Below are 24761 nucleotides of genomic sequence, written 5' to 3'. Positions count from 1 at the left end.
GAATGGGGAGGTTATGAATAAAGAGGTGAGAGGACAAGTGCAGCCAGAACTTCAGCAAGAGGTTCTGGAGGTCTTCAGCTTCCCAGTGTATGTATAAGCGGGATACAAGACCAAATGGACCTTTGATCAGGCCCAGCACAACCTTTCCAAATGCTAAGCGCTTTGACCAGATACAGCACGACATTACCAATCATTCAGCCAAGAAATGGTTGCTAAGCCCTTACCAGAGATGCCTACATTTGCATAACTGAGCAGTCATATTAGTGCCCTTTCTACCTCACACCTCTCTCCTTTGATTTGTGTCCCCAGAATCAAGGCTGCCCCACGTGGAAGAGCCACCCCTAGGTCAGAAAGATGGGGGAAATGGAACAGATGAAGCAGGAGGCTGAGCAGCTGAAGAAGCAGATTGCGGTAATGCTGGCAATGGGCATGAAACTGCTGAGAGGGTGTCTACTCGCTGTGTCCAAGTTCCCCTCCTCAGTCACAACTTGGAGTTGAGCTTTCTCCATCTACATCCTGGGAGCCCTCTGCAGTTCTGCTCAGCCCTTTAAATGCTAATGGAGATCTTCATAGCATGGTGGGGGGAAGAGGGGAGGAGGAAGGGAGAGAGGAGGGGCCTCTACAGCGGTGAGAAGGAACTGGCCACACCACCGTGTCTGCAGGGGAGCAAAGAGTGTCCCCTGGACCTCCTCTGTCTGGGAGGCAGCTGGTGTTCTGCCAGGTGGGAGAATCCATGGAAAGGGTATAGCATGGGGAACTGGATGCTGAGTAGCTTTTGGCTCACCTTCCTGATGTTTGACTGGTGCTGAGGTGCCCTAGTCACAGACCAGGATCCCCCTGTGCTGGCCACAATCCAAACACAGCAAAGCCATAGTTCCTACTTCTATCAGCCCCCAGGCTATGCCCCTGAATTTCACTTGCCATTGCCTTCATCACACATCTTTCTTCTGTCTCATCTGCTCTTGTCTCTTCTCCAGGATGCCCGGAAAGCCTGTGCAGACACAACACTTGCTCAGGTAAGGGACGAAGCTGGCTAGGCAGGTGTGTATGGGGATCAGCTAGCACCTAAGGGGGACTCTCTCCAGCTGGGAAGCAGAGTTGTGGGGAGCAGTAAAGCTCCTGCTAGTCCAAGATTAATTCTTTCTCTCCCCTGCCTCTTTCCTCAGATTGTATCTGGAGTGGAGGTTGTTGGCCGCATCCAGATGCGGACCCGAAGGACCCTGCGTGGGCACCTGGCCAAGATCTATGCTATGCACTGGTCCACGGACTCCAAGTGAGAGAGATGCTGCTGATCTGCTGGGTGCAGGACAGCACATGGGTGTGAAGGGCAAGAAGGATCTGATGGGAAGAGAGCTACTAACATGATCTTGTTCCTCTCTCACAGACTTCTGGTCAGTGCCTCACAAGATGGGAAACTGATTGTGTGGGACACATACACAACTAACAAGGTAGGGGTCAGACAGCTGCAGCAAACCAGGATGCTGGAGTGGGTCCCCTTGGAGCTAGTGCCCTTGCCTTGCTCTCTGTGCTGCCAGAGTCCCAACATGGTTTCTTGTCCTCCCAGGTTCACGCCATCCCTTTGCGTTCTTCCTGGGTCATGACCTGTGCCTATGCCCCCTCAGGCAATTTTGTGGCCTGTGGGGGCCTTGACAACATGTGCTCCATCTACAACCTCAAGACTCGTGAAGGCAATGTCAAAGTGAGCAGGGAGCTCTCAGCCCATACAGGTGTGTGTGCGCTGTCTGCCTGCAACCTGGGTGTCCTCTGCTTCCAAATCTCACTCTTCTAGCCCTGCCCCATTTCTCATATTTGCTTGTTCCCACTTCCCAGGTTACCTCTCCTGCTGCCGATTTCTTGATGACAACAATATTGTGACTAGCTCTGGAGATACCACATGGTGAGTGTTATCATCTTCTGCATCCTAGTGACATGACCTCTGGCTCTTAGAGGCACAGCTCACATCAGCAAGTGCAGCCCTTTTGCTCTGCAGCAGTCCACTAAGGACAAATTGCTCCTACACAGGGAAGCCATGCAGAGCACCTTAGGAAGCCAGATCCATTCTTCCTCCCTTGGCAGATCAGGAACTTCTTTTCCCGGTTGAGGACAGGTCAAGATGCAGGTCTGTTGGTGAAGTGGTAGGGACCATGTCAGCTCTCTCTCTCTTTGTGTCGTTTATCCCAGGACACAAAACATCTTAATTTTAGGTGAAGCCCACATACACACTCCACTTCTCAAGTCTTACCCACTGTGCAAGCGACACCTGCAAAGCCAGTGCCTGGATCCTTTGGTTCCTGGCTCTCAGGTCTCGCTGTGCTGTGAGTCTGAACAGTGCCGAGTCTTTATTCACCCCCATCCCAACACCTGCTTTGGAAGAACATCTTGACCGAGGACAAGTCAGGATGTGCCATTTCCATCAGAGAGCAAGGTTACATGGGGCTTGTTTGCCTGGCTGTAGTGTGGGATCCCAGTGAACATGGCCCATGCATCCTAGGAGCATGGATACAACAGAGCTTTTTCAGCTGTTTGCCTGTGGGTCCCTCTTACCTCCTCTCACTATTCCCTTCAACTGTTGCAGTTACGGGAATACTCACACACCCTCAGCCTTAGTCTAACTCTGCTTTGGCAAAGGTATGACCAGCAACAGCTGTGAAGACATCTGCTGTTGTATACAGCTGACTCCAGTGATACTCCCACTCATTTTTCCCATGCTGTAGCCAGGCCCATGGCTTCCCTCCTTTTGTTTGCAAGTGGGACAGCTCTTCAGCCCCGCTGTAGATCCGCTCTGCCTGGGTTGGCTCTGAGAAGTTCTCTCCTCTCCCACAGCGCGCTCTGGGACATTGAGACAGGGCAGCAGAAGACTGTGTTCCTGGGTCACACTGGAGACTGTATGAGCTTGGCTGTCTCCCCAGACTTCAAACTCTTCATCTCTGGGGCTTGCGATGCTACTGCCAAACTGTGGGATGTGCGGGAGGGCACCTGCCGTCAGACCTTCTCAGGGCACGAGTCTGATATCAACGCCATCTGCGTATGTATGCTGTCAGCACAGTGGTGGGGAGGCAAGGAAAACGGAGGGTGAACCAGCTCTGAAACAGGGTCTTGGGACAAGGTTGAAAGAAGCTGTCACAGTTGTGTGAGGAACAAGTGTTTCAGGAGACCTTGACCCCATGGTCCAGCCTGAAGCAGGGAGGGCCTGAGTTCACCAAATTTTGGAGGCTGGCTCTTCCCAGGCACCAGGGCACCAAAGCATCTAGGTCTGACTCAAAGCACTGCTTGGACTCAGCCAGCACACTGTGGTCTGTGGAGCTCAGCACCCAAACATAGGTGCTGGTGCAGGTTTGCTCATAGTAGCTGTTGGGAACCACGGTTCAGGCATGCTGCAGGAGCCCTGGTGCAAGACACAAGTGAGGCAGCAGGAATATCTAACTCAGTGGAGGGTCTTAGTCAGCTCCAGACAGCAGAGGTGGGAACTTGGGGTCATAGGGAGATCTTCTGAAGATGAAATCTTCACAGGAGGCAGCACAGACATTTGGGGGCAAGTGTCCCCCTCAGAAGCAAGGATTCAAACCAGAGCCCCAGAGGTGGGAGGACAAGAAACATGTCAGTTTAATCCCGTGTGGCTAACCAAATGAGTTTGCCAGCTTCCTGCAATGTCTGCTGCTTGAACCACCCTCCACTGACTGAAATTAGTACAACTTTTCTCACCTGTCCCATGGCTACCCTGTCAGCCATATGGTTTTCTACCATACCTGCTCCTGAGGAGCTCTTTTTTGCTCCTCAGAGAAAGGACACAGGAAAGGAGTGTGTATGAGAAGGTTGGGGTATGAGGATCAGAGGAAGGTTCTCGTAGCTCTGAATCATGCCAGACCCCATCTGGGGGATAATGGGTGGACATTTGTCAAGCCCCAAACTAACAAACAGCTGGAGTTAAAGAGACAATAATCCTTCCTCAAGCACTGGTATGCCTTGCAATAGCTCTAGCCCCTAGGTCATTGACTTTCTTGAGGTGGAAGGGGTTTACTAGGTCTTAGGAGAAGCATCAGTCTCCTCCTTCAGCAGACTCAACTTTTATGATCCAGTGTTTTGTCCCACTGGGTTTTCCTACCTCCGTGGCTTCCTGGTGGTTAGCAGGGAGGCAAAGAGTTGAGGAAATCTGTAAGGCACAGCCTGATTGAAATCTGGTGTGTGCCCTCCTCAGTTCTTCCCTAATGGTGAAGCCATCTGCACCGGCTCAGATGATGCCACCTGCCGTCTCTTTGACCTCCGGGCAGACCAGGAGCTCATAGTGTACTCTCATGAGAGCATCATCTGTGGAATCACATCAGTCGCCTTCTCCCGCAGTGGGCGCCTCTTGCTTGCTGGATATGATGACTTCAACTGCAACATCTGGGACTCCCTGAAAGCAGAGCGTGTGGGTGAGTAGCTCCTGGAGGTCCCTCTTTCATTCCCTGCAAGGTTCTCTGTCCCTACCAAGGCAAGAAAAAGGCCTTTATTTTTTCTAAAAGGGACCCATCCTATACTGACTGAAACCAAACAAAGCTTCCTTGCACTTAAGGAGCACACCATAACTAGTACAACTCTGTGTAGAAGACTGTTATTTTTAATGTTACGGAAGTCAAGCCTTTCAACAACATTGTTTCAAGGGAGAAAAGAGCACTGAGGTTCCTATTTGCTAAAACTGCTCACAAGCACCAGTAGTATTTCCCACTTTCTCCTAGCCTCTGCCATTTGCCAGTTCCAGCTACTCACGGTGCCACTTGGTGGCCAGGCACCAAGCTGAGCATGGACCTGGGCTTCCAACCAACATCTCTGGGTACTCTGCGATGTTCATACCCAGAATACACCCAAGTGCCATTTTTCTTTCAGATGTGGCCTCTAGCCTCTAAAAATTTATAATGCAGCCCACCAACAGCATTGCTATTTCTGTCTTACCAAGGACACCATCCCTCCTTAGTCTTACCATCGCTCCAGGGTGAAAGCAGTTGTATGAGGATTCAGCTAGCCGGACCTTCCCAAGAACATTGTTCTTTGGCCAGTCCCATGGGTGGTGCCACACATAAATGTTCTTCTGCATGTTTGTTCTTATTAGCCACGTACTGATTGTAGCATGTTGTGCAGTAGCAGACAGCACAGTACACGGGTGTAGGTACACAGCCTACGATGCTTGTCCTCAGCGTGGTCAACCCCTTCATCTCTCCCAGGCCCCACTTCTTTTCCTGACCTTTCTTCTTTCCCCCCATAGGAACCCTTTCTGGCCATGACAACAGAGTGAGCTGCCTGGGGGTGACAGCAGACGGCATGGCCGTTGCCACCGGCTCCTGGGACAGCTTCCTCAAGATTTGGAACTGAGGGCGGCAGCAGAGAGGGAAAGAGCAGCGGAAGCACAGCCCACAGCCCAAGCCCACGCAAACAGCATTGTCAGCTGAGCACAACAGAAATGCCTGCCTGCCTACCACTCCCCCTTGCCTCTAGACACAGGTCACTTGTAGGGGTCTCCCAGAGTGAAAGGGAAAGGAGAGGTCGGGGAGGGGGAGCTGGGGAGCAGGAGCACACACATTGGCCCTTCTCTCCATCTCTAAACAGGCCCAGCATTTTCCAGCCTTGTGCAGGCTTGAAGAGCTGCAAAACACTGTTCATTATGTCTCAGGACTCTACAGTACAGTTCAGACACCCTGCATCTTCCTTCAAACACCTCTACCCATGTTGATGCCCATCCTTTGGAGGACCCCATCATCCAACACCTCTGTCCCAGATTAAGCTCTATCCCTGATTTAACCCTACCTAGCTTCTCTCTGCGGCTGTTCTATATCCCTGCAGACAGCCTCAGAGACATATTGGGTTTGAGATTTCTACCATGCAACCTCTAACAAAAAGCTAGCATAAATTTGGCTTGTTTTCCATTGCGGAAGACAGCTCAAGTCTTATCTACGCATAAATGGGGGAAAGGTAGCCCTCAGACCTGCCAGAATACCAGGGAATATTATATTTATTCTTATTTATTGTCTGCTGCTTGCTGTTCCTTCTCTTTTTGCCTCACTCCTGTGTTGTGTGGTAACCCTATCTAACCAGTAGCCATCAGCCCATTTTCAAGCCTATTGTAGACCTTCATAGCCCAGGCAAATAAAGAAACCTCACATAAGCACTGCAGGCTGTGTTCTTTCCAGCATTGCAATAAGCTACTGCAAACATAACTCTTCTCCTGTCAATACTGCCTGCTGACCCCATCCAGAGAACATCATCTCATCCACAGGCTTTGCTCTCTCTCAGAGTCCCCAGGGGAGGGTGTTCCTCATCTATGTTTTAGTTGAGCAGAGGCTGTTAGTCCTGAAGCTTGCTGCTCTAGAGCTAGGACAGAGAGCTGAAAATGCATCCTTGCAAACCTTGGAAATTTGAGCTCAATTACAAGACACAGCCATTATATTCAGCAGGTATTACACTTGTTGGCTCATAGTGACATCCTAGGGTCCCAAGGCTCTGCTAGGGAGAGCTGAAGGTCAAGAAGGTGTAGTTACTTATCAACAGAAGGTCAAGATATTAATGCACAATACTATCTCACCCTATTTTAGATCTCACCCTCATGCCAGACCCTTGCAATAGGCTACAGTCTTTTGTATACATTAGTTTCAGGCCAGTGTAGGTACAGCAGAACTCCAGAAGTAACACTAGATACTTTAGCCTCCTGCACAGAGCTGCAGCTTCCCAACTCCCTCTATAGTACATAGGTTCAAGGTCAGACCCTTCTCAGCACAGCTCTATGGTAGCACATTACAGGCAGGGGACAGAGCTGAGTTTTAGTGCTAATGGAAGGCTGAACTATTTGTTCCTGAATCCTTGAACCCAAAGAAAACCTTGCTCTGGGCAAGCAGGGGACTCCTACCATCCTATCAGGACATAGATACAGTCAGCAAAGGTTTAATACAAATTTATTTGCTACAGATAAGAACTCTACAGTAAGTCAATACAGCTGATATACACCAGAAGAGCCAAAGTCTGTACTGTACATAAGACATGCAAAGCTGGGGGTGGGGGGGTGGGGGGAGAGAGAGGTCTTTCCCCAACAGGGATAGGCGAGAACAGCGACAAGTCTGGAGTTTTAGTCTATTGCAGGATTTCTCACCCTTAGAAGACTCTCAAAACACAGAAGCAAATTACAGCAAGATCCTGGAAAAGGAAATACTTAGTTCTCCACAAAAGGACACTGTTGGTTCTCTTTGTTCAAGTCACTCCAAGCACAGTTCCCAGATTTGAGGCTCCTGCTCAGATCCACTGTCACTTCCTTCTTCTCCCCAAGGTTCTCACCTAACACATGCCTCTTACCCTAGAGAAATAAAAAACCACCAAACGTACAGTGTAAAACACAAGTTAATTGAGGGTTAGTTAATTCTCAGTGGCACACATAGCCCATTTTCAGGCCATTCAGGTTCAGCTCTCTTGTGGCGGTATCTAAGAGTGATGGACTTCTTTCTACAGCCTAAAGAGAAAGGATGCACTGAAATGTGCAATATCATGGTAAGGCCAAAGATACAGACATTGAACAAGACTTGGAGGCATCTAGGGACAAGACTGACCCACAGAAAAATACTTATGAAGTCACCAGGCTCTATAGGCCTAGAAAAGGGAAGTTCCAAACTGGGGCCCTACAAAACACAGAAACTGAAGGATTTGGGGTTTTTTCAGGCCATCCTCCCTCCCACAGCATGACTGATTAAGCTTTACCTGGCGAGAGGCAGGAGCACTGGGGGAATTATCATCTTGTAGGATGCTGAGGGGAGAGCGGCCAGTTCCACCACATGTTGGCATTATTTTGTTGTTGGTCTTGCGTCTTATGGGCTTGCTCCCTAGTGACAGAAGGAAACACATCAGTACGTCACAAAACTAGAGGATCCTGGTTTTTTAAATGCCTCCTGGCCTTTATGATCTAGCTTGCTTGCCTGCCCAGCAAAGACTGTTACCCAAGGACTTCCAGGTAAAGGGATCACAGAACAGTTGAGGTGGGAAGGCACCTCCGGAGGACATCTGGTCCAACCCCCCTGGTCCAGCAGGGCCACCTACAGCCAGGTGCCCAGGACCATGTCCAGATGGCTTTTGAATATCTCCAAGAATGGCGACTCTATAACCTCTCTGGACAACCTGCTCCAGTGCTCAGTCACCCTCACTGTGGAAAAAAAGCATTTCCTGATGTTCAGACGGAGCCTCCTGTGTTCCAGTCTGTACCCATTGTCTCCAGTCCCATCACTGGGCGCCACTGAAAAGAGCCTGGCTCTCCCTTCCTTATACACTCCCTTCAGGTATATATACATATTAATAAGATCCCCTGAGCCTTCTCTTCTCCAGGCTGAAGAGTCCCAGCTCTCAGCCTTTCCTCAAAGGAGTGATGCTCAGCACACAGTTTTCTGAAGCACGGTCTACATTAAAGACTCTCAGCACCACTCAGTCGTAGCACTGAGATGTGCTTCACACCCTTGGTCCCCAGCTCTTCCCAAGGAGTAACTCCAAGGTCTGGATGAGCAGGTCTCCACGATTACAAGCCTGTGTCAGAGAGGGGAAGAGCTGACATTTACCTCTTAAGAGGTACACTTCTTGATTTTGACTACCGATTGAAAACATATTTTTTCAACTCCTGACAGAAATCAGTTGGATAAGAGAACAGCTCCAAAGGGGCCTCCTGTCTGCCCGCTGCAGAGCCGCAAGGCCGGGCTATCTGAGGTGGTGGGGGACAGCTGAGCCGGGGGAACCCACAAGGTCTCTGTAAGCGAACGAGCCCGCTGGAGGCACACGCACCAGAGGGTGACGGCCTGCTCGTACCACGGACCGCGCAGCTCCCCAGGCGCACGGAGCCTTGGGCGTGTTACCCCCACACCGAGCACTTACCCGAGGAGAAGCCGGGCCCGGCAACGCAGGCCGGCCGAGCCGGGGCCGCGCTGGGAGAGGGCGGCCTCTCCGCCTCTTCCCCCGCGGGCGGGGAGCTCCGCCGCGCCGCTTCCTCCGCTGACGGCTCCTCGGCGGGGCAGGCCGCTCCCGGCGGTGCCGGCTGCGGGGCAGCGGCCCCGAAGGCCTCGCTGAGCTGCTTCACCAGGCAGTCCACGCTGTCTGCCGGGGAAGGAGGGAGGCAGGACGGGGTGAGCCGCCGGGCCGCGCCGAGCGGCCCACCCCCCCCGAACCCTTCCCCCCGGCGCGGCCGCACTCACCACTCGAGACGGGCCTCACGGGCGTGCGGAAGATGCCGGGCGTGGGCGAGCGCGGGTCCGGGTCCTGGCTGGTGCCCGCCGCCGGCTCGGCGGGGCCGGGCTGAGGGCTGCCCGCCGGGGAGCTCACCACCTGCGGAGAGTGCAGGCGTGGGGGCGGCGGGCCGGGGCCGCCGGCGGCGGCAGCGGGCGGCCCACGGGAGGGTGCCTACCTCGATGGGGGTGCGCGGGATGCCGGCGCTGGGGGAGCGGGGGTCGCTGACGTGCGCCAGGTGCTTGTTGCGGAGGGCGGTGGGGGCGGCCGGGGCGCTGCTAGAGGCCCCCATGGCGGCGGGCACCGGGCCGCGCCGCTCCCAGCCCCACCCGCCGCCGCGATTCAAATCTCCCGCGTGCCGGGCGGCACCGCCCCATTGGCCCCCGCACGGAGGCGGGGCCCGCCCCGCCCCCGGGCCCGCCCCCGGCCTTTCCTCTCCCGCGGGGGCCGCCCGGCGGCTCCGCAGACCCCGCCCGTCACGTCCCGCCTCGCCCGCCGCCGGCCCGCTGTCAATCTTCGCGGAGCTCCCCGCCCCCGCCCCGCTCTCTACGCCGCTATTGGCCGAGAAGCCCGGCACCGCCTCCCGGGACGGCAAAAGCGTGGCTGCGATTGGGCGGATCGGTCGGGCAGTGCCGCGGCCCGGGCCCTCAGCCTCACTGCCGGCGCGCCCGCGAGGCGCGGGATTGGCCAGGGCCCGCCTGACCACGTCGGGCTGTGATTGGTCAGGGTGGGGCCGTGGGCGGAGCTGCAGTGAGCCGCTGTCATGGCGGAGCTGAGCGAGGCGCTGCTCTCGGTGCTGCCGTCCATCCGCGTGCCCAAGGCCGGCGACCGGGTCCACAAGGACGAGTGCGCCTTTTCCTTTGACACGCCGGTAAGCGCGCCCCGCCGCCGGCCCGCCCGCCTCGCCGGGCTGCCCCCCGCCCCGGCCCGCTCCCAGCCCGCCCGCCCGCTGCGGGGGGGTGCCGCCCGCGCGGGGCGCGATGGGACTTGTGGTTCCCCGGCGGCCGGAGCGGCCCGCGGCCGGGCGGAGCGCGGGGCCCGGGGGGACTACAGCGCCCGGCGTGCCCCGCGCCGCGCCCCTCCCGGCCGCCGGGCGCTGGGGGCTGTAGTTCTGGGGCCGAGGCGGGCGTGGGCAAGGCGCTCGCCCCGTTCGGCGGCCCGGCCCGGCGGCCCTGGAGAGCGAGGGCCCGCCGGACACCCCCCGCCGCTGCGGGGGCATGCCGGGAGCTGTAGTCCGGCGGGGGACTGGGGCGCGCCCCGGGCTCAGCCCGTGGCGGCGGGGGGCGGGCCGGGGGTCCCGCCCTGCCTGGGTCTGAGCTGCCCCCCCGGCCTCACCGCGTGGCCCGGCCCGGCAGGCGCGGGGCGAGGCGGTGCTGTGTCACGAAGATGGCAGTGGTCCCTGCTCCAGCCGGCTCCGGCCCGCCGGCATCCCTGCCCCTCCCTCCCTACCCCTGCCGGGCCTAGGCGGACCCGGAGAGGCCCAGGTGGCGGGAGGGCAAGGTCCCCCCCTTGGCCGCCCCCGCAGGCGCCCGTCCGGGCTGTGCCCCAGCTCACCAGAAGAAACGGGCTGTGGCTGGAAGATACGGGTCCTTCGAGGAATCAGCACACGGCAGCCTGGCCCTCTTTCCCTCCCCGAGCCCCGCGGTGAAGCCTGTCCGTGCACTCCCCACTCTGACTCTGTCCCAGCTGCTGAGAGCTTCTTAGTGGTTTCCCTCTTTTCCAGCCTCTGTGTTCGGGTCCCTCGCCTCTTTGGTTTACAAAGAGTATCTCTGCTGAATGAGCGTGGCGTTTTCCACGTGCTTGTGGGGTGGACAGGGCTCATCCCGTATCTGTTTCAGAGCTACTCACAAGCTTTTCAATGCAGCAGCAAAAATAAACAGTGGTCTGTTAACCTTCCTCACACTGTAGTTTGACAGAGTTCCCTATGGCACTGGGAATTACGCTTTCCAACAAGGCGATGTGGTTTTGTTGGTAGTGATTGTACCACGCTCTGAACATGTAAACTGTACGTGCTAAGGACCTTTTGCGAGATAAGCTTCTGAGGTATCTCACTCAGGCTTCCTGATTCAGTAGCATCTTGCCACAAAGGAACAGGGAAGTAGGTTTTCAAATGCATCGTCTTGACAGGAGTACCTGTTCTTCTGGGACAGCCAGGCTGGGGCTTGCCATCTTGTTTATGACTAGCTACTAAGTAGCTGGTACGTAGGAATGAGCTGTAGCCATGATTTAATAAGTAATGAATAGTGTTCTTAGAGGTAAGTCTGTGCCTGTCCTAGCAGTCGGAGTGGCGTTCTTTACCACCTCCCTTCAGCTTTTATATCTCCTTCCTTCTAGGAGTCAGATGGCGGCTTGTATATCTGCATGAACACGTTCCTGGGCTTTGGGAAGCAGTATGTGGAAAAGCACTATCAGAAAACGGGCCAGCGGGTCTACCTGCACCTCAAAAGAACACGTAAACCAGTAAGAAATAAAAATACACACAGTCAAACTTGTTCTGAAATTGAGAGCTGGGCTATGTCTTTGTATTCGATCAGATACAGAGTTTTCTCTCCGCAAATACAACTGATGTTTTTCTCGGTGAATTGAGGTACACCAGTTCTCAGCTCTGCTTGTGTTGAGTTGTTGTATGGATTGCCCACGCTCTTTCTGCCTGACCTCTTTCTGTTTTCACAGTAGCTTAATTTCAATCCTTAAGGCTTGCCACAGCTTGCTTGTACCCCTAACTCTATTTCTCTATTTATCTCGACGAAATAGAAGGAAGAAGACACCAACTCCAGTGCTGGGGACCCCCCAAGGAAGAAACCAACTCGCTTGGCTATTGGTAAGAAAGCACTTGTGGACTGTATTGTCCTTGTTGGTTTGGACCAGTCCTTGGGAGCTGCCTGGCTTTGTGGCACGTCTTTTTTGCCTTTCCTTTTCTGGGCTAGTTGAAGCTAGTGTCCCAGACCGAATTCTTCATGTTTTCTAGTGTGCCTTAGGTGGGCAGTTTCTGCAAAACAGTTGTTGAGGTGGTAGTTTTGTTCTGTATTCAAAGTTGCATCATGTTTTCTGTGGATAAATATGTTTTGCACCATCTCTTAACTCTCTATGCCTGACTCAGCGTGGTGTGGGTATAACCAGTGTGGGGCTGTTGCTTAATACAGATGTGTCCAGTGTGGGACTGAAGTAAGTTTGAGAAAATGTGTGAGTCTGAGAAAAGTAACCGTGAAGTTTCTGATAAAAAAACTATTTTTTAAACTTCTCAGATATTGAACTAGTGTTATTTGTATAGATGGGGAAGAAATTACTGGTAAATGCTGTATTAACATTTTTGGCTCGATAGGTCTTTGAAATACAAGGCTGATACTGAAGGAAATACACACAAACATTGAAATATTAAAAACAAGCCCTTTTTTGAAGAACAGGGTTGATGTTCTGTTACTTTCTTGCACCAACTGCAAAGGCTGTCATGGCAGTCAATGAAGATGCTCCTCGTTTGGAGCAGTCTCGGCCAGTAATTTCTGAACCATTATGGACATCCATAAAGCAGAGGATAGGAACATTTTTTAGCAGTAACAGGTTCTTGGCTTGCTGGAAGCTGACCACTAGAGGGAAATCCAGAACGTAGACCGTGCACGTCTTGCTTTTTGCTCACTTTTTCCCTGGCTGTGCCATTGTGTAGCAGACGCCCAGTGACTCCACTGCTGCCACAGCACAAACACCAACATTAATACCGTCCGCTGCTGCCTGTTTATGGTGAGGTGAATGGAGTCTCAAAGGTCACGTCTAGCAAAATTGAGGTTAGAATCTACGTTTCTTCAGCTAGCCAATGCTTTTATATATATGATTAAGCTGCTTTTGGAGAGATGAGGCCCAGTCTGCATTATGAGTTATTTCTGCATCCTCAGTTCTACAAAGATCTTGAGACAAGTGTTGTCACTGGGTCAGCAAATAGCTGCCCGTGATAACAGCTTAGCGATGTGAGTAGAGTGGGAGAGAATAAAAGAAAGTATTGTCCCTGTGGTTGAGGCAGTGGTCTTAAATCCAGGAGAGGTTTTTTTTTCCCCCCTCTCTTTTAGCTAAACTCTGTTGGCTTAGCTAATCCTGGCATGGGAGATTTTTAAGAGTACTAGACAGATTTAGGAGCAAAATGTGATTGGCTGCAAAATGTAGCCCTTGGTCCCTCTGTGCCTCAGCTTCCCCCTTCATGGGAAAAAAATCTATAGTGCTTGTTTCCCATGCCCACATGTGGTTGGATGACATTTGGAGTTTGTGGTGCTTAGGTGTAACGATGGAGAGGGAGGCGGTGTACCTCGGGGCTATGCATGGGGGGAAAAGGGGTTAGGAGACAGTCTGCTGGCTGAAGACCCTCTTCCTCATCTGGAGCCTCAGAAGGTTCACATAAGCACCCGAGGGGACCTCATCAGTCTGTTTTAGTTTGTTTAGAGTTCAGGAATTGTGTAATACCCTGAGGGATTGTGTATTGCTTTACTCTGTGGAGTGATAACAGGAGATCTCTCTGGGATGTGCTGAAGAGGCACAGAAGAGGATTATCTGGGTATGTTGTTGCATGGTGCTGGGGACTGTTTTCAGGTATTTCAAAATCACTCGGGCTTGCAGCATCTGCATTCGTATGTAGCAGTTTGTGCGTAGTCTAAAATCGTATCTGAGGAGGGAGTTGCAGGACGTATGGTGGGAACCAGGTATTTTTGTTAATAATGTTTTAACCAAATGCAGTAGTGGTTGTCAGAACTGTGTCAGACACGGGATTCTTGAGGCAGAGGCACTAAATAGCAAAACCTCGTATTCCCTTCAGAGATCTTTTGCAGCCACAGATCTTCAGAGATCTGTTGCAGACATCTGTTGCAGTCACATCATGCCATTTTTAAGGAAATAAAGTAAATTCAGTTAAAAAAAAAAAACATAGTGAGTCAAGGCTGCTAGTAAGCAGTGTATCTTCTGCCTGTTTTCTTCTGGGATGTTAGGTGTGAATGCTTGGAGAACAGGAAAGGCCAAGGTTTTTTTCCTGAGTACCTACATAAATCAGAAACTGTTCCCTCCACTGCAAATGTTACTTTTTGGTGACCATCCATCATGACTCTTGACAACTGGCAAATAACCTCTTGTGTATGGAACTCTCATTTCTGTTGCAACCTCTGGAAAGCGTGGCTAGGTGGGCATGAGAAACTACTAGCACTATACCTTTCCTAAGACTTTCTCTGTAATTCTGGATGTTCTGGTTCCAGAGGAACTCTTGGTTGTCCTTGGTTAAGTTGAGGACTCTGCACTGTCCTTCCTGGAAGAGGCAAGAAGCAGAGCCAGGCTCCTTAAAGATGCTGGTAGACGAGACCTTCGCACTGAATTAGAATATGATCTCTTCATGCACATCTCCATTCATCGTCTTGGATATACTGTGAGGGATGAACAGCAGTGCTTTATCATGGCTCTGTTCTGGCCAGTGTCTCTCTAGAGCAGGTCATCTTTTTTCTGGTTGTAGTCAGGGTCTGGAGATTCTTTCTAAGCATCTGTAAGAAGAGCTGGGAAAAGCAAACCTATTGTCGCTAGGCTTGTATTTGCTCCTGTGAAGTCCACACCACCAGCAGAAACTTTGGGATCCAGAAATGGAAGAAAGTTTGTGGATCATTGATCTAGAGCTTTGCCTTGGTCGTGGTGCCTCATTTCATGTACGCTATGAGCAAAGAAGCTTCGCAAGCTATTTGCTTTTACCTGTTAGCACAGTGTTTTTTCTCCCTGTAGGTGTAGAAGGTGGATTTGACATCACAGAGGAAAAGTTTGAATATGACGAAGATGTAAAAATAGTCATTTTCCCAGAGCATTTGGATATTCCTCGTGATGGGCTGGAGGGACTACCAGACATGGTCAGAGACAGGGTATGTTTGCGTGGAGGACTGTGTTTTCTGTTGATAGGGAGGAAATGCACCATTACAGAGAAGGAAGCACTGTCCTGTGAAAGGGATCCTGCAGAGCTGCTGTGAAGTCTCAGCTTGCAGTAAGCAGGATTGTTCTGCACTTATACACTGCTTTATATTACGGAGTCCTGGCTTGTGGCTGAGGCTCCTGCCCGAGCACAACTGACTTGCTGATCGGAGCCTAAATGGGGAGTGTTGTGGTGCTGGAAGCTTCTTTCCTTCTGCCTTTCATTTTTTTTCCTGCTGTCCTAATTCCAGATTGCCAGTGCGGTCGAGGCCATCCTGACAGCAGATTCAGCGTCACGGAAGCAGGAGGTACAGGCTTGGGACGGGGAGGTTCGACGTGTTTCCAAACATGCTTTTTCCCTGCACCAACTTCAGAATGATGTCCGCATCCCACCATGGTGAGCATAGTACTGGAACTAGCTGTATCGCTCTGTGTCCCAGACCCACCCCCGTCAGCTACTTCTGTCCTGGACTGCAGAAGCAGATGAGACTTTTTTTGTGAGTCTCTAAGTGTGCCTTGTCATAGTAAATTCAGGGGAAATGGCAAACTAAGGTGTTTAAGGATGCTCAATGTTCTGAAGTAAAAGAGGAATGAGATTGCTTATACTATGGTCAGTGGGTAGTAATGGAGAGGGCTTGGGAGGTAGAACCCAAAGGTTTTCACCCTAATCTCTTTTTCTCTGTTCCTTGTCAATAGTGGCTGGAAGTGCAGCAAGTGTGACATGAGAGAGAACCTGTGGCTGAACATGACCGATGGAGCCATCCTCTGTGGTCGGCGCTATTTTGATGGCAGTGGTGGCAACAATCATGCGGTCGAGCATTACCGGGAAACTGGCTACCCACTGGCTGTGAAACTGGGAACAATTACTCCTGATGGGGCTGGTAAGAAGGAGGATCCCCTGAGGGTTATAGATGACAGGCACCACTCAGGCTGACTGCGGTCTCTGGCAAGGGAAGTCAGGGAGGATTTCCAGGCTGTTGTTGCCGGTCTTATGGCCTGGAACATTCGGTGTCATCCTATCGCAAACTTTCCCACTCTGACTTGGTTCTTGTGGCAGGCAAAAACCAGCTGATAAAACCTTGCCTTCCTCCTCCCCTGTCTTGTAATTTGAAGGGTTTTAGAATAGTTATCCAGGTTGCTGTTTTGTTTCCTGTGGTGGGATGTTTATCAAATAATTTTGTGTCCAAAGCCTGAGCGGAGAGTATATAGCACAGTAACCCTTTCCTCACTCCAGACATACAGGCACCTCTGTACCTTGATCAATGACAAAGTTGTTCGTCTTGTCACATGTTTTCGAGGAACCTCAATATTCTGTCTGTTGTGCTACTCTCCTGAGAAAGGACAGAAATCCTAACTGCTCAGTTTGTCAAAACTCCCAGTTCTGAGCACTCTGTTCTCTTCATCCAGCAGTGAATGTTAGATCACAGGCCATGATAAGTCTCTCCTTTTCCTCTGTGTTCCTGCATAGACGTCTACTCCTATGACGAGGATGATATGGTGTTGGATCCCAACCTGGCAGAACACCTTGCTCACTTTGGGATTGACATGCTCAAGATGCAGAAGGTGAGGGGAGGTTCTTCCGTAGGCCCAGAGGGGGAGACAAGGAATTCTGATGTTTCTTAGCTGGATCCCAGGATTTGACCCCTTATGTTTCTCTACGACATTGCCCTTTTCACACCTCTGATGTTCCCTTGAGTCTTCTTTGAGCGTTTTTCCTGTTCTGTCCCTCCACAGACAGACAAGACAATGACAGAACTGGAAATAGACATGAACCAGCGCATTGGGGAGTGGGAGCTCATCCAGGAGTCTGGCGTGCAGCTTAAGCCCCTCTATGGGCCTGGGTACACTGGTATCCGTAACCTGGGCAACAGCTGCTACCTCAATTCTGTGATGCAGGTGCTGTTCAGTATCCCAGACTTCCAAAGAAAGTAAGTGAGCTTAATCACTCCTTTCCATTAGCCTGGGATCAGTACAAAGGTCTCCTAGAGCTAGGAGTTTCTGTTACAGTAATGGGGCTCAGAACTCTCTCTTTACTAGACGAACCTGTACATCCCTTAGATTGCTCCGGTTTGCTTTGCAGGTATGTGGACAAGCTGGAGAAGATATTCCAAAGTGCACCTTCGGATCCCACGCAGGACTTCAGCACACAAGTGTACGTAGAGTTTTGGTGAGAGAAGGAAGGCTGAGGCTGCCTGGGTGCGTCCCCTCTGCGCTGCTACAGTGTGCTTTGCTGCAGGTTTCTCCCTCAAGCCTTGCCTCTCTGTTTCCATGTCCGTCACCAGAGACACTGATCCTCAGTGATCAATAAGGATCTAAGCCAAGAAAGTTCAGCTGAGTGCCCAGGATGGAGAGGACAGAGTGCACCTCAGTGTTCATGAGAGGCACTTAAATGCGTTATGAGGGGGGCACAGTACCATCTGTTCCACGGGGGGATTTCTGGGAGGCATATTCTGTCTGCGTAGCAGCAAAAAGGTGCTTGCTGTCTGCAACGGAGGGGGATGGCTAAGAGCAAAGAAATACATAGATTTAGGCAACTTTATTCTCAGTGGATAATTTATATATGCTTAAAGAGGCTTCCTGCAAGAGGTATTGTGCGAGCAACAGCAGGAGAATATACAGAGGAAGGAACATGAGATTTGGGAGGGTGTTGCATTTTAAATACGTGAATTCTCTGCTACATCTGCTCTGAAACAGCAAAGCAGTAAATGGAGGTTTGAGGTGGAGGAATGGAAGGTGGCATTTGTGAAAGGGGGTTCAGTGGTAAGGGAGGATTCTGGGGTGAGGTGTGCACTGAGGAGGGGATTAAGTTGAGACAGACAGAAAGACTTTTGCCTGGGCAAAGGAAGGAATTGGTAGGGTTTGGTTCCAGACAAATGGCAACAGTGATGGGGAGGGACTGGAGTGAAGTGGAATAGTAGGAGAATCTGAGCGTAGGAGGCAATCTCTGAATGTTACTGTTGTCCATTAAGTGCCTCATGCAGTCATTCTTGATCTTTCCCCTGGGAAAATGTGATCAGTCTGCTCACAGCAATGCTATTTCTGGCTCAGAGTTCACTCTGCCCTGTTGTCTCCTGCACAGTCAGTTAGATGCGCTGCTACTTTGCCCACGTCAGGCTGCAGCTTAGTTTGGCTGTTATGCAGCTGCTGTGTGGCTCAGCACCAGCTGCCCTTCTGTGGGGAGAAGGAAGCTGTTCATTTTATCTACTCCTCAATGTGCAAGCAATGGTTGAGATTGGTGCCCAGAAGTCCTGGTAACTTCCAAGTCAATGATGTCTCATGGGACCAGAGAGCAGACCAAGATAAGGTGATCTTGGCTGGTACAGCAGAAACAGCTGATCTCTGTGAGATTGACAGTCCATGGCAGTGTTAAAGCTGGATGGGTTGAGGTGGCTCCTGGAGTATGTGGGATAGAAGAAACCTTTTTGATGCTGACAGTGACTTCTTCATCATTCCAGAGCCAAACTGGGCCATGGACTGCTTTCTGGGGAGTACTCAAAGCCAGCTTCTGCAGATGGGGAACAGCAGCCTGATCAGAAGGTGAGACTTGGACATGGCATCTTCATGATGTGTGTTGCATGAGGTATTGCGTTACATGGGGAAGGAGGGAGAACCCTTTCTGAAGACATGTTCTGGGGCTCGTTCCAAGGCCCTGTTACCTGAAGAGAAACATGGCTAAGAGTAGAGTGCTACATGCCAGGGCACATGCTTGGCAAATTATGACCACCTTCCTCTTCCTTGTTACTTGCAGGGTATGCAAAATGGCATTGCTCCACGCATGTTTAAGTCCCTCATTGGAAAGGGGCACCCAGAATTTTCCACTAACCGACAGCAGGATGCCCAGGAATTCTTTCTGCACTTCATCAACATGGTGGAGGTAATGGTTGAGCCTATCTGCCAAATCATGGAAAAGCCCAGCTTTGTTTTCTCCCCACAGCAGGGAGTGAGGAGTGGAGGTGAGAAGCTGGCAATCGGAGCAGAGAGCGGGAGAGAACAGAGGGAAATGGGCCAGCTAGCACCTGCAGGAGCAGAGGAGAGACACTTGGCTATGTTTTCAGGGCTGATTCCTTGGAGGAATCTCTTGGGAATGGCACAACTGGAGATGTAAACTGTCTTCTTTAGGAAGAGGAATGGCATAGGTTCCTGGTGTAGAGAAGTTGGCTCTAGTTTCTCTTTGCTGTCTTTTCCAGTGGACTGGGAACAGAAGTGAATACTCTTTAGCCATGTCCTGTGTGGAACTGCTGCTACTGCAGATACTCATTTCTGCCATTCTGATGTTACATCTATCCTTCTAATCTCTTCTTCTTCAGAGGAACTGCCGCAGCTCCGAGAACCCTAATGAGGTCTTCCGTTTTCTGGTGGAGGAGAAGCTGAAGTGCCTGGCCACAGAAAAGGTGAAATATACCCAGCGTGTGGACTATATCATGCAGCTGCCCGTGCCCATGGATGCTGCTCTCAACAAAGGTCAGTAATGTGCCAAGGCCAGAACAGGAGCAAACATTATGCTTGGATATTGCACTATTCTTACAGAACTCCTTACATGAGAAAGGGACTTCTTTGCTACTTCTAAAGCCAGATCCTTCACTTGCTTTTGTGGGATTGGGCTGATTTTTTCAGAGGTGGTGTGATACAGTGATGTACCTCTAGACCCTTTCCCTCCGACACCAGAAGCTGGGCTGGGATTCGACAGCAAAACAGGACTGCAGTAGCATAACAGTGCTCTGGAAGACATTGTCTACTTTGTGCTCTGTCCTTGATGGCGTGTGTCTATAGGCCTATTCTGCCTCTGGGTGTAGCTTACACCAGTTGCTTTGTAGGTACCTAGAGGTGGTCTTTGACTCCTCTGCTTTATTCTCTAGATGAACTACTGGAATATGAGGAGAAGAAGAGGCAGGCAGAGGAGGAGAAGCAGCCACTGCCTGAGCTGGTGCGAGCCAAGGTGCCTTTCAGCTCCTGCCTAGAGGCCTATGGAGCTCCAGAGCAGGTGGATGATTTCTGGAGCACAGCCTTGCAGGCCAAGTCTGTGGCTCTCAAGTGAGTGTGTGTGAGTTACCAGCTAGGCTATGACAAACTGGCAATAGCTGCATCTTTGGGGACTTGTTTTAGTTGCTTGGGGAAGAAGTGTTACCAAAGCTTTGTAGTCCTCCACACCCTGGACTCGTAGAACATTAAAGCAAAGGGGGAACCAGTCCATCAGTGCTGGAGCGATTGCCCCCAAGGGACTACAGCGGGCAGAACAGCAATGCCAGTGAAGTCCTTACCATCAGATTTCAGTTGCTCAGGGACTATGAAAATACAGTGATATTCCAGGAAATTAGCAGCTTTTATTCTAAATTCAAAATTTAGCTTTAAAATCCGTACTGACATATGGCAACGCTGGTCTTGCAAGGTCTCTAAAATTTCTTTAAAGGAAGTTTATAGCTGTTAAAGTTTGAGCAAAACAGCGAGTGTAACGGACGCATGGGTTATTTTAAAGAATGCTAACTTAAATGTTAATGGCAAGGTTTAAAAAACAGCTTTAATTTGTCTCGCTGCCTGCAACACATGCGACAGTGCAAAGGTGAAGTGAGGGGATTACAAACGTAATGAGGTTCCTGCTGTGATGCTACTGACTGTTCTGCAATGAAAGAGTAGTCCTCAAAGAACCGAAAGTGTTTTTCTAACTAATATTCTATTCTTAATCAATAGCTACTGTAAACAAACAGTCAGTAACGTGATCACACTGAAAACATGTTGTTTTGCTTTTAAGTAGCGAGTTGTGTTCAAACACTGTAAGAATTAACATTGAATACATACCGTTGCTTAAATTAATTTTATGGCATGTTACAGTTATCCCCCGATAATAAGTATCTGTCTCTCTTATTACTGCCTCTCCCTTCACAAACATTCTCCTCTGTTTCATAGATTCCAGACACCCTCTCTCTCAAATTGTCTTACTAAATAATGTTCAATCAAATTCAGTTAGCTTAAAATTCACTGCTTCTGCTTCGCGTCCAAAGAAGGGCTCTTGTGCTTGAAAGCTGGTCATTACCTGCAGCTGTGTCTGTCGGTCTAATAAAATGTGTTATTTCCTCTGCACTCCTTAAGGGTTAGACTTTTAATTAAATATTAAAATCTGAGGGGGCTTGTAAAATACAGGATTGGAAGGTAGAGAACATGTACTGTTCTTCCTCATCCCCCAAGGTTTTGTACATGCTGCATCCCGTCTCCTTTGGTCAGAGCATCTGCTTTAGAAATGGTTCTGTGAGGAGCTTTAAGCTCCACGTAGGAGAGCTACACAGATACGTGTATCCCCACCTTAGGACATGCCTCCACCCTCCTCACTGATTTCTTGAATCAGCCAGGTGCCTTCCATCGTTGCTGATAAAGTATTTGAAAGTATGATTTGTCTCTTTCAGAACAACACGGTTCGCCTCTTTCCCAGATTATCTGGTGATCCAGATCAAGAAATTCACTTTCGGTCTGGACTGGGTGCCCAAAAAGCTTGGTAAGAAGGATGAGAAATGCAGAACCTACAGGTGTCTAGATCTCCCAACTCAAGCCTTTGTTTCTGCCCCTATGGGGAGGCTGAGCAAGACTCTGTCTTGCAGATGTCTCCATTGAAATGCCAGAGGAGCTGGATATCTCTGCACTGCAGGGAACAGGACTGCAAGATGGAGAGGAAGAAATGCCAGACATCGCACCTCCCCTGGTGACACCAGATGAGCCCAAAGGTAGCCTGGGGTTCTATGGCAACGAGGACGACGACTCCTTCTGCTCCCCTCACTTCTCCTCTCCGACATGTTAGTGACTCTCCTCCTCTCTTCCTGATGCCTGACTCATTTCCTTGCTCTCCTTGCCTTGTCTCCCATGCTAGCGGTTTCCCCTTGCTCAGACTTTCCCTGTCCCTCTGTCAGTGAATGCCGGCTGCCTCCCTTGCGTGCCTGTTATGCAAGGGTGTTATGCAAGGGAGTTTGTTGGTTCCTGTTCTGTGGAAGACGGGGAGGTGGCATGTCTAGTGCATTTAGAGGGGGCAGAGCTGGGGTTTGTACAAGATTTGACTGGTAAAGGTATTTTATTTTCACAAACCACACTGGGAGGTAGGGTTTGGGGGGTAGGGAAGAGCCAGTGCTCCTGAGTTCACAAGTTGAATCTTTCTGTTCCGTGGGGTGCCTGTGTGTGAGGCTGCGCTTCTGAAGAAGAAAGGTAGCAAAGGGTCAGAAGAGAAGAGAGGCAGAACTTGAGTGAAACGAAGCCAGGAAATGGTGGCTTGGGGGGCTATGTGAAACTACAAAAACGGAGCAGGCAGGGCTGGGTGGGAGTGGGTGGCTCTAATCTCTGTCTTCCCACAGCACCCATGTTGGATGAGTCAGTGATTATCCAGCTAGTGGAGATGGGCTTTCCCATGGATGCCTGCCGCAAAGCTGTGTATTACACAGGGAACAGTGGGGTTGAGGCTGCCATGAACTGGGTCATGTCGCATATGGATGATCCAGGTATGAGACCACGTGGCTGTGATGAAGCTTGTTGCATCTGGGTCCTTGTACATCCTGTCCCACTGCTGCAGTGGAAAACTGAAGTAGTTGGGACCTCAGACTCTGTTCCTTTTGGAGAGATCTAACTGCTCTGAGCTGTGTTCTGTTTCCTGCTGCAGACTTTGCTAACCCATTAGTTCTCCCTGGATCCAGTGGACCAGGGTCAACTATTGCCTGCCCGGACCCTCCTTCAGAAGACAGTGTGGCCACCATTGTCTCCATGGGTTTCTCCCGGGACCAGGCTATGAAAGCACTTAGAGCCACGGTAAGAGGCAAGGGTGACGTCAGAGTGAAGGGATGTTCTCAGGAACAGGCATTCCCAAGTTCACAGTCTTTTCTTCCTTCCAGAACAACAGTCTGGAGCGTGCTGTGGATTGGATCTTTAGTCACATTGATGACCTCGATGCAGAAGCTGCTATGGATATCTCAGAGGGGCGCTCAGCAGCTGAGTCCATCTCTGAATCTGTCCCTGTGGGTCCTAAAGTGCGTGATGGGCCTGGAAGTGAGTTCCAAGCAGTAGGAATGTGGATTTTGGGGTGCAAACTCAACATGGCTTTATCTTCCCTCATCCATGCGGTACCACAGGTTTTAGCAGCAGCAGCTGCCACAGAGCTGGTCTGGTTGTTGAGGTGGGAGCAGGGAGGAAGAGGAGAGGGATGGCAATGTAGGGTCTAGACCCTTCAGGCTGGGGATTACCTGGAAGCCAGTAAGAGAGAGGCAGAGGAAGTGCCATCAAGTGAAACACAGGAAGGGCTGTGCTGCTTTTTCCCAGTCATTCTGGGGGCTTTTCTGTTCTTCAGGCTCCCGTTGAAAAACCATGTTGCAGTCTATGTGCAGGGTCGGTGCTAATGCTGCTGGGTGCCATAGGGAGGGGGAGTCCCTGCCATCGCCCACCTGGCACCCACGGGCCTCATAAGCAGTTGGAAGAGAAAAGGCTAAATGGAAGTTACCATCTCCTATTTCCCTGCACATTTGGCCTTAAGACCACTCACAGTCACACTTGATGGGGACCCAGTTCTAAATTATTACCCAGCAGATCTTCCTTTAGGGATCCTTTTCTAGAGAGGGCCTTGCACAGGGTGTTTCAGGGTAAGGTGCCTTTGCGCTCTCTGACCACTCCTCTCTTCCTGCATCCTCTCAAGAATATCAGCTGTTCGCCTTCATCAGCCACATGGGCACTTCAACTATGTGTGGACACTACGTTTGTCACATCAAGAAAGATGGCAGGTAAGAGGGATTTTCACAGAATAAGGGGACTCTGAGGTACAGCTTTAAATGACTGTCCTCCCCTGTTTCTTCAGAGGTCGTGGGGGGTCGGGGGTGAGAGCAGGCGAGGGGCATCAAGCTGTGTCTTAGCCACAGAATGGTGTCCCTGAGCTCCCCTTCTGCCTGTTGCAGGTGGGTGATCTACAACGACCAGAAAGTCTGTGCTTCTGAGAAGCCCCCCAAGGACCTGGGCTACATCTACTTCTATCAGCGGATTCCCAGCTAGAACATCCTCTTGCTGTGTGTGGTGGGGGGAGAGGGGGCTGAAGGCATGGGGTGGGGGGGGGCAGCGAGGATGAGAGCAGGGTCCTTCTCTCCCCTGCGCCTCTTTCCCCACTCGTCCCTTCATGGCCTCTCTGTGGAGACACACGGGGAGACAAAAGTTCCCTGACTAATAGAGTGGGGGCTGGAGCCCCCGTGGACATGAGTGAAGGGGGTCCAGGGGGGTGGGAATATCTGTTTCTATAGGAAATGTCCTCACTGTCCCCACCCCCCTGACGCACAGCCCTCGTGCTTTGCTGCTTGGTGGGGTGATGCCACCTCCTTGCTGTCTGGAAGGGGCGGAGGGGGCTTGTGTGTATGTGTGGCTTGTGTAGGGGGGGTTCCTCCTGCCTGCCCTGCCGGGGAGGGCGCGGGGCAGGCAGCGAGCTGGGCCACGAGCAGCGCCCCCTCCCCTTGTGTGCCCTTTACATGCCAAAATACACGAGGGACAAAATAAAAGTGGAAATACCCCCCCGGCCTCTGCCTGCCCTCTGCCGCGGGGCGGCCCCGGGAGCTGGAGCGCCAGCGGCGGGGGGGTGCGAGCCCTGACGGGGCGGCGGAGGCCCCCCCGCTCCGCCCCGGGCTCCCGGT

At 51.4% G+C, this 24761-nt stretch overlaps 3 protein-coding genes across 4 annotated transcripts; 2 read left to right on the top strand and 1 right to left on the bottom strand.

Moving 5' to 3' along the window:
* The first annotated feature begins 354 nt into the window (after window positions 1–354).
* On the top strand, window positions 355–5346 carry GNB3 (G protein subunit beta 3). The gene is made up of 9 exons (XM_068400370.1): window positions 355–411; window positions 978–1016; window positions 1167–1273; window positions 1385–1448; window positions 1565–1727; window positions 1831–1897; window positions 2824–3025; window positions 4196–4412; window positions 5240–5346. The coding sequence occupies exons 1-9, from the start codon at window positions 355–357 to the stop codon at window positions 5344–5346; spliced, it is 1023 nt and encodes a 340-aa protein (XP_068256471.1).
* A 1680-nt stretch (window positions 5347–7026) lies between these two features.
* Window positions 7027–9524, bottom strand: CDCA3 (cell division cycle associated 3). Its single transcript, XM_068400372.1, has 5 exons — window positions 9395–9524; window positions 9186–9315; window positions 8869–9087; window positions 7714–7835; window positions 7027–7315 (listed from the first exon to the last, which is right to left on the bottom strand). Exons 1-5 carry the CDS (start codon window positions 9506–9508, stop codon window positions 7175–7177), a joined length of 726 nt encoding a protein of 241 aa, XP_068256473.1. The 5' UTR covers window positions 9509–9524; the 3' UTR covers window positions 7027–7174.
* A 408-nt stretch (window positions 9525–9932) lies between these two features.
* Window positions 9933–24641, top strand: USP5 (ubiquitin specific peptidase 5). 2 transcript variants are annotated; one of them, XM_068401168.1, is made up of 20 exons: window positions 9933–10087; window positions 11551–11676; window positions 11971–12037; window positions 14953–15086; window positions 15384–15529; window positions 15829–16013; window positions 16601–16695; window positions 16867–17060; window positions 17213–17284; window positions 18588–18669; window positions 18881–19006; window positions 19440–19593; window positions 19989–20163; window positions 21528–21616; window positions 21720–21842; window positions 22461–22604; window positions 22763–22908; window positions 22992–23145; window positions 23786–23870; window positions 24042–24641. In XM_068401168.1, the coding sequence occupies exons 1-20, from the start codon at window positions 9980–9982 to the stop codon at window positions 24133–24135; spliced, it is 2499 nt and encodes an 832-aa protein (XP_068257269.1). In that variant the 5' UTR covers window positions 9933–9979; the 3' UTR covers window positions 24136–24641. The 2 variants fall into 2 exon arrangements, with proteins under 2 accessions (XP_068257269.1, XP_068257268.1); XM_068401167.1 differs by having other exon boundaries at window positions 21720–21911.
* Window positions 24642–24761: the final 120 nt, after the last annotated feature.

This window comes from Nyctibius grandis, chromosome 5 (genome assembly GCF_013368605.1).
Source record: "Nyctibius grandis isolate bNycGra1 chromosome 5, bNycGra1.pri, whole genome shotgun sequence".
In the NCBI taxonomy this organism is placed as follows: Eukaryota; Metazoa; Chordata; class Aves; order Nyctibiiformes; family Nyctibiidae; genus Nyctibius; species Nyctibius grandis.
This window is presented reverse-complemented; position numbering and strand designations above follow the sequence as displayed.

Bases quoted from the DNA above. Each gene is read 5' to 3' on its own strand.
- GNB3 (XM_068400370.1), top strand. From the start codon at position 355: ATGGGGGAAATGGAACAGATGAAGCAGGAGGCTGAGCAGCTGAAGAAG. The intron at 1,728-1,830 runs GTGTGTGTGCGC...CCCACTTCCCAG, and splicing joins GGAGCTCTCAGCCCATACAG to GTTACCTCTCCTGCTGCCGA. The intron at 3,026-4,195 runs GTATGTATGCTG...TGCCCTCCTCAG, and splicing joins CTGATATCAACGCCATCTGC to TTCTTCCCTAATGGTGAAGC.
- CDCA3 (XM_068400372.1), bottom strand. From the start codon at position 9,508: ATGGGGGCCTCTAGCAGCGCCCCGGCCGCCCCCACCGCCCTCCGCAAC. The intron at 9,316-9,394 runs GTAGGCACCCTC...CACTCTCCGCAG, and splicing joins TCCCGCGCACCCCCATCGAG to GTGGTGAGCTCCCCGGCGGG. The intron at 7,836-8,868 runs GTAAGTGCTCGG...TTCTGTCACTAG, and splicing joins CGGGCCCGGCTTCTCCTCGG to GGAGCAAGCCCATAAGACGC.
- USP5 (XM_068401167.1), top strand. From the start codon at position 9,980: ATGGCGGAGCTGAGCGAGGCGCTGCTCTCGGTGCTGCCGTCCATCCGC. The intron at 21,912-22,460 runs GTTAGTGACTCT...GTCTTCCCACAG, and splicing joins TCACTTCTCCTCTCCGACAT to CACCCATGTTGGATGAGTCA. The intron at 22,605-22,762 runs GTATGAGACCAC...TTCCTGCTGCAG, and splicing joins GTCGCATATGGATGATCCAG to ACTTTGCTAACCCATTAGTT.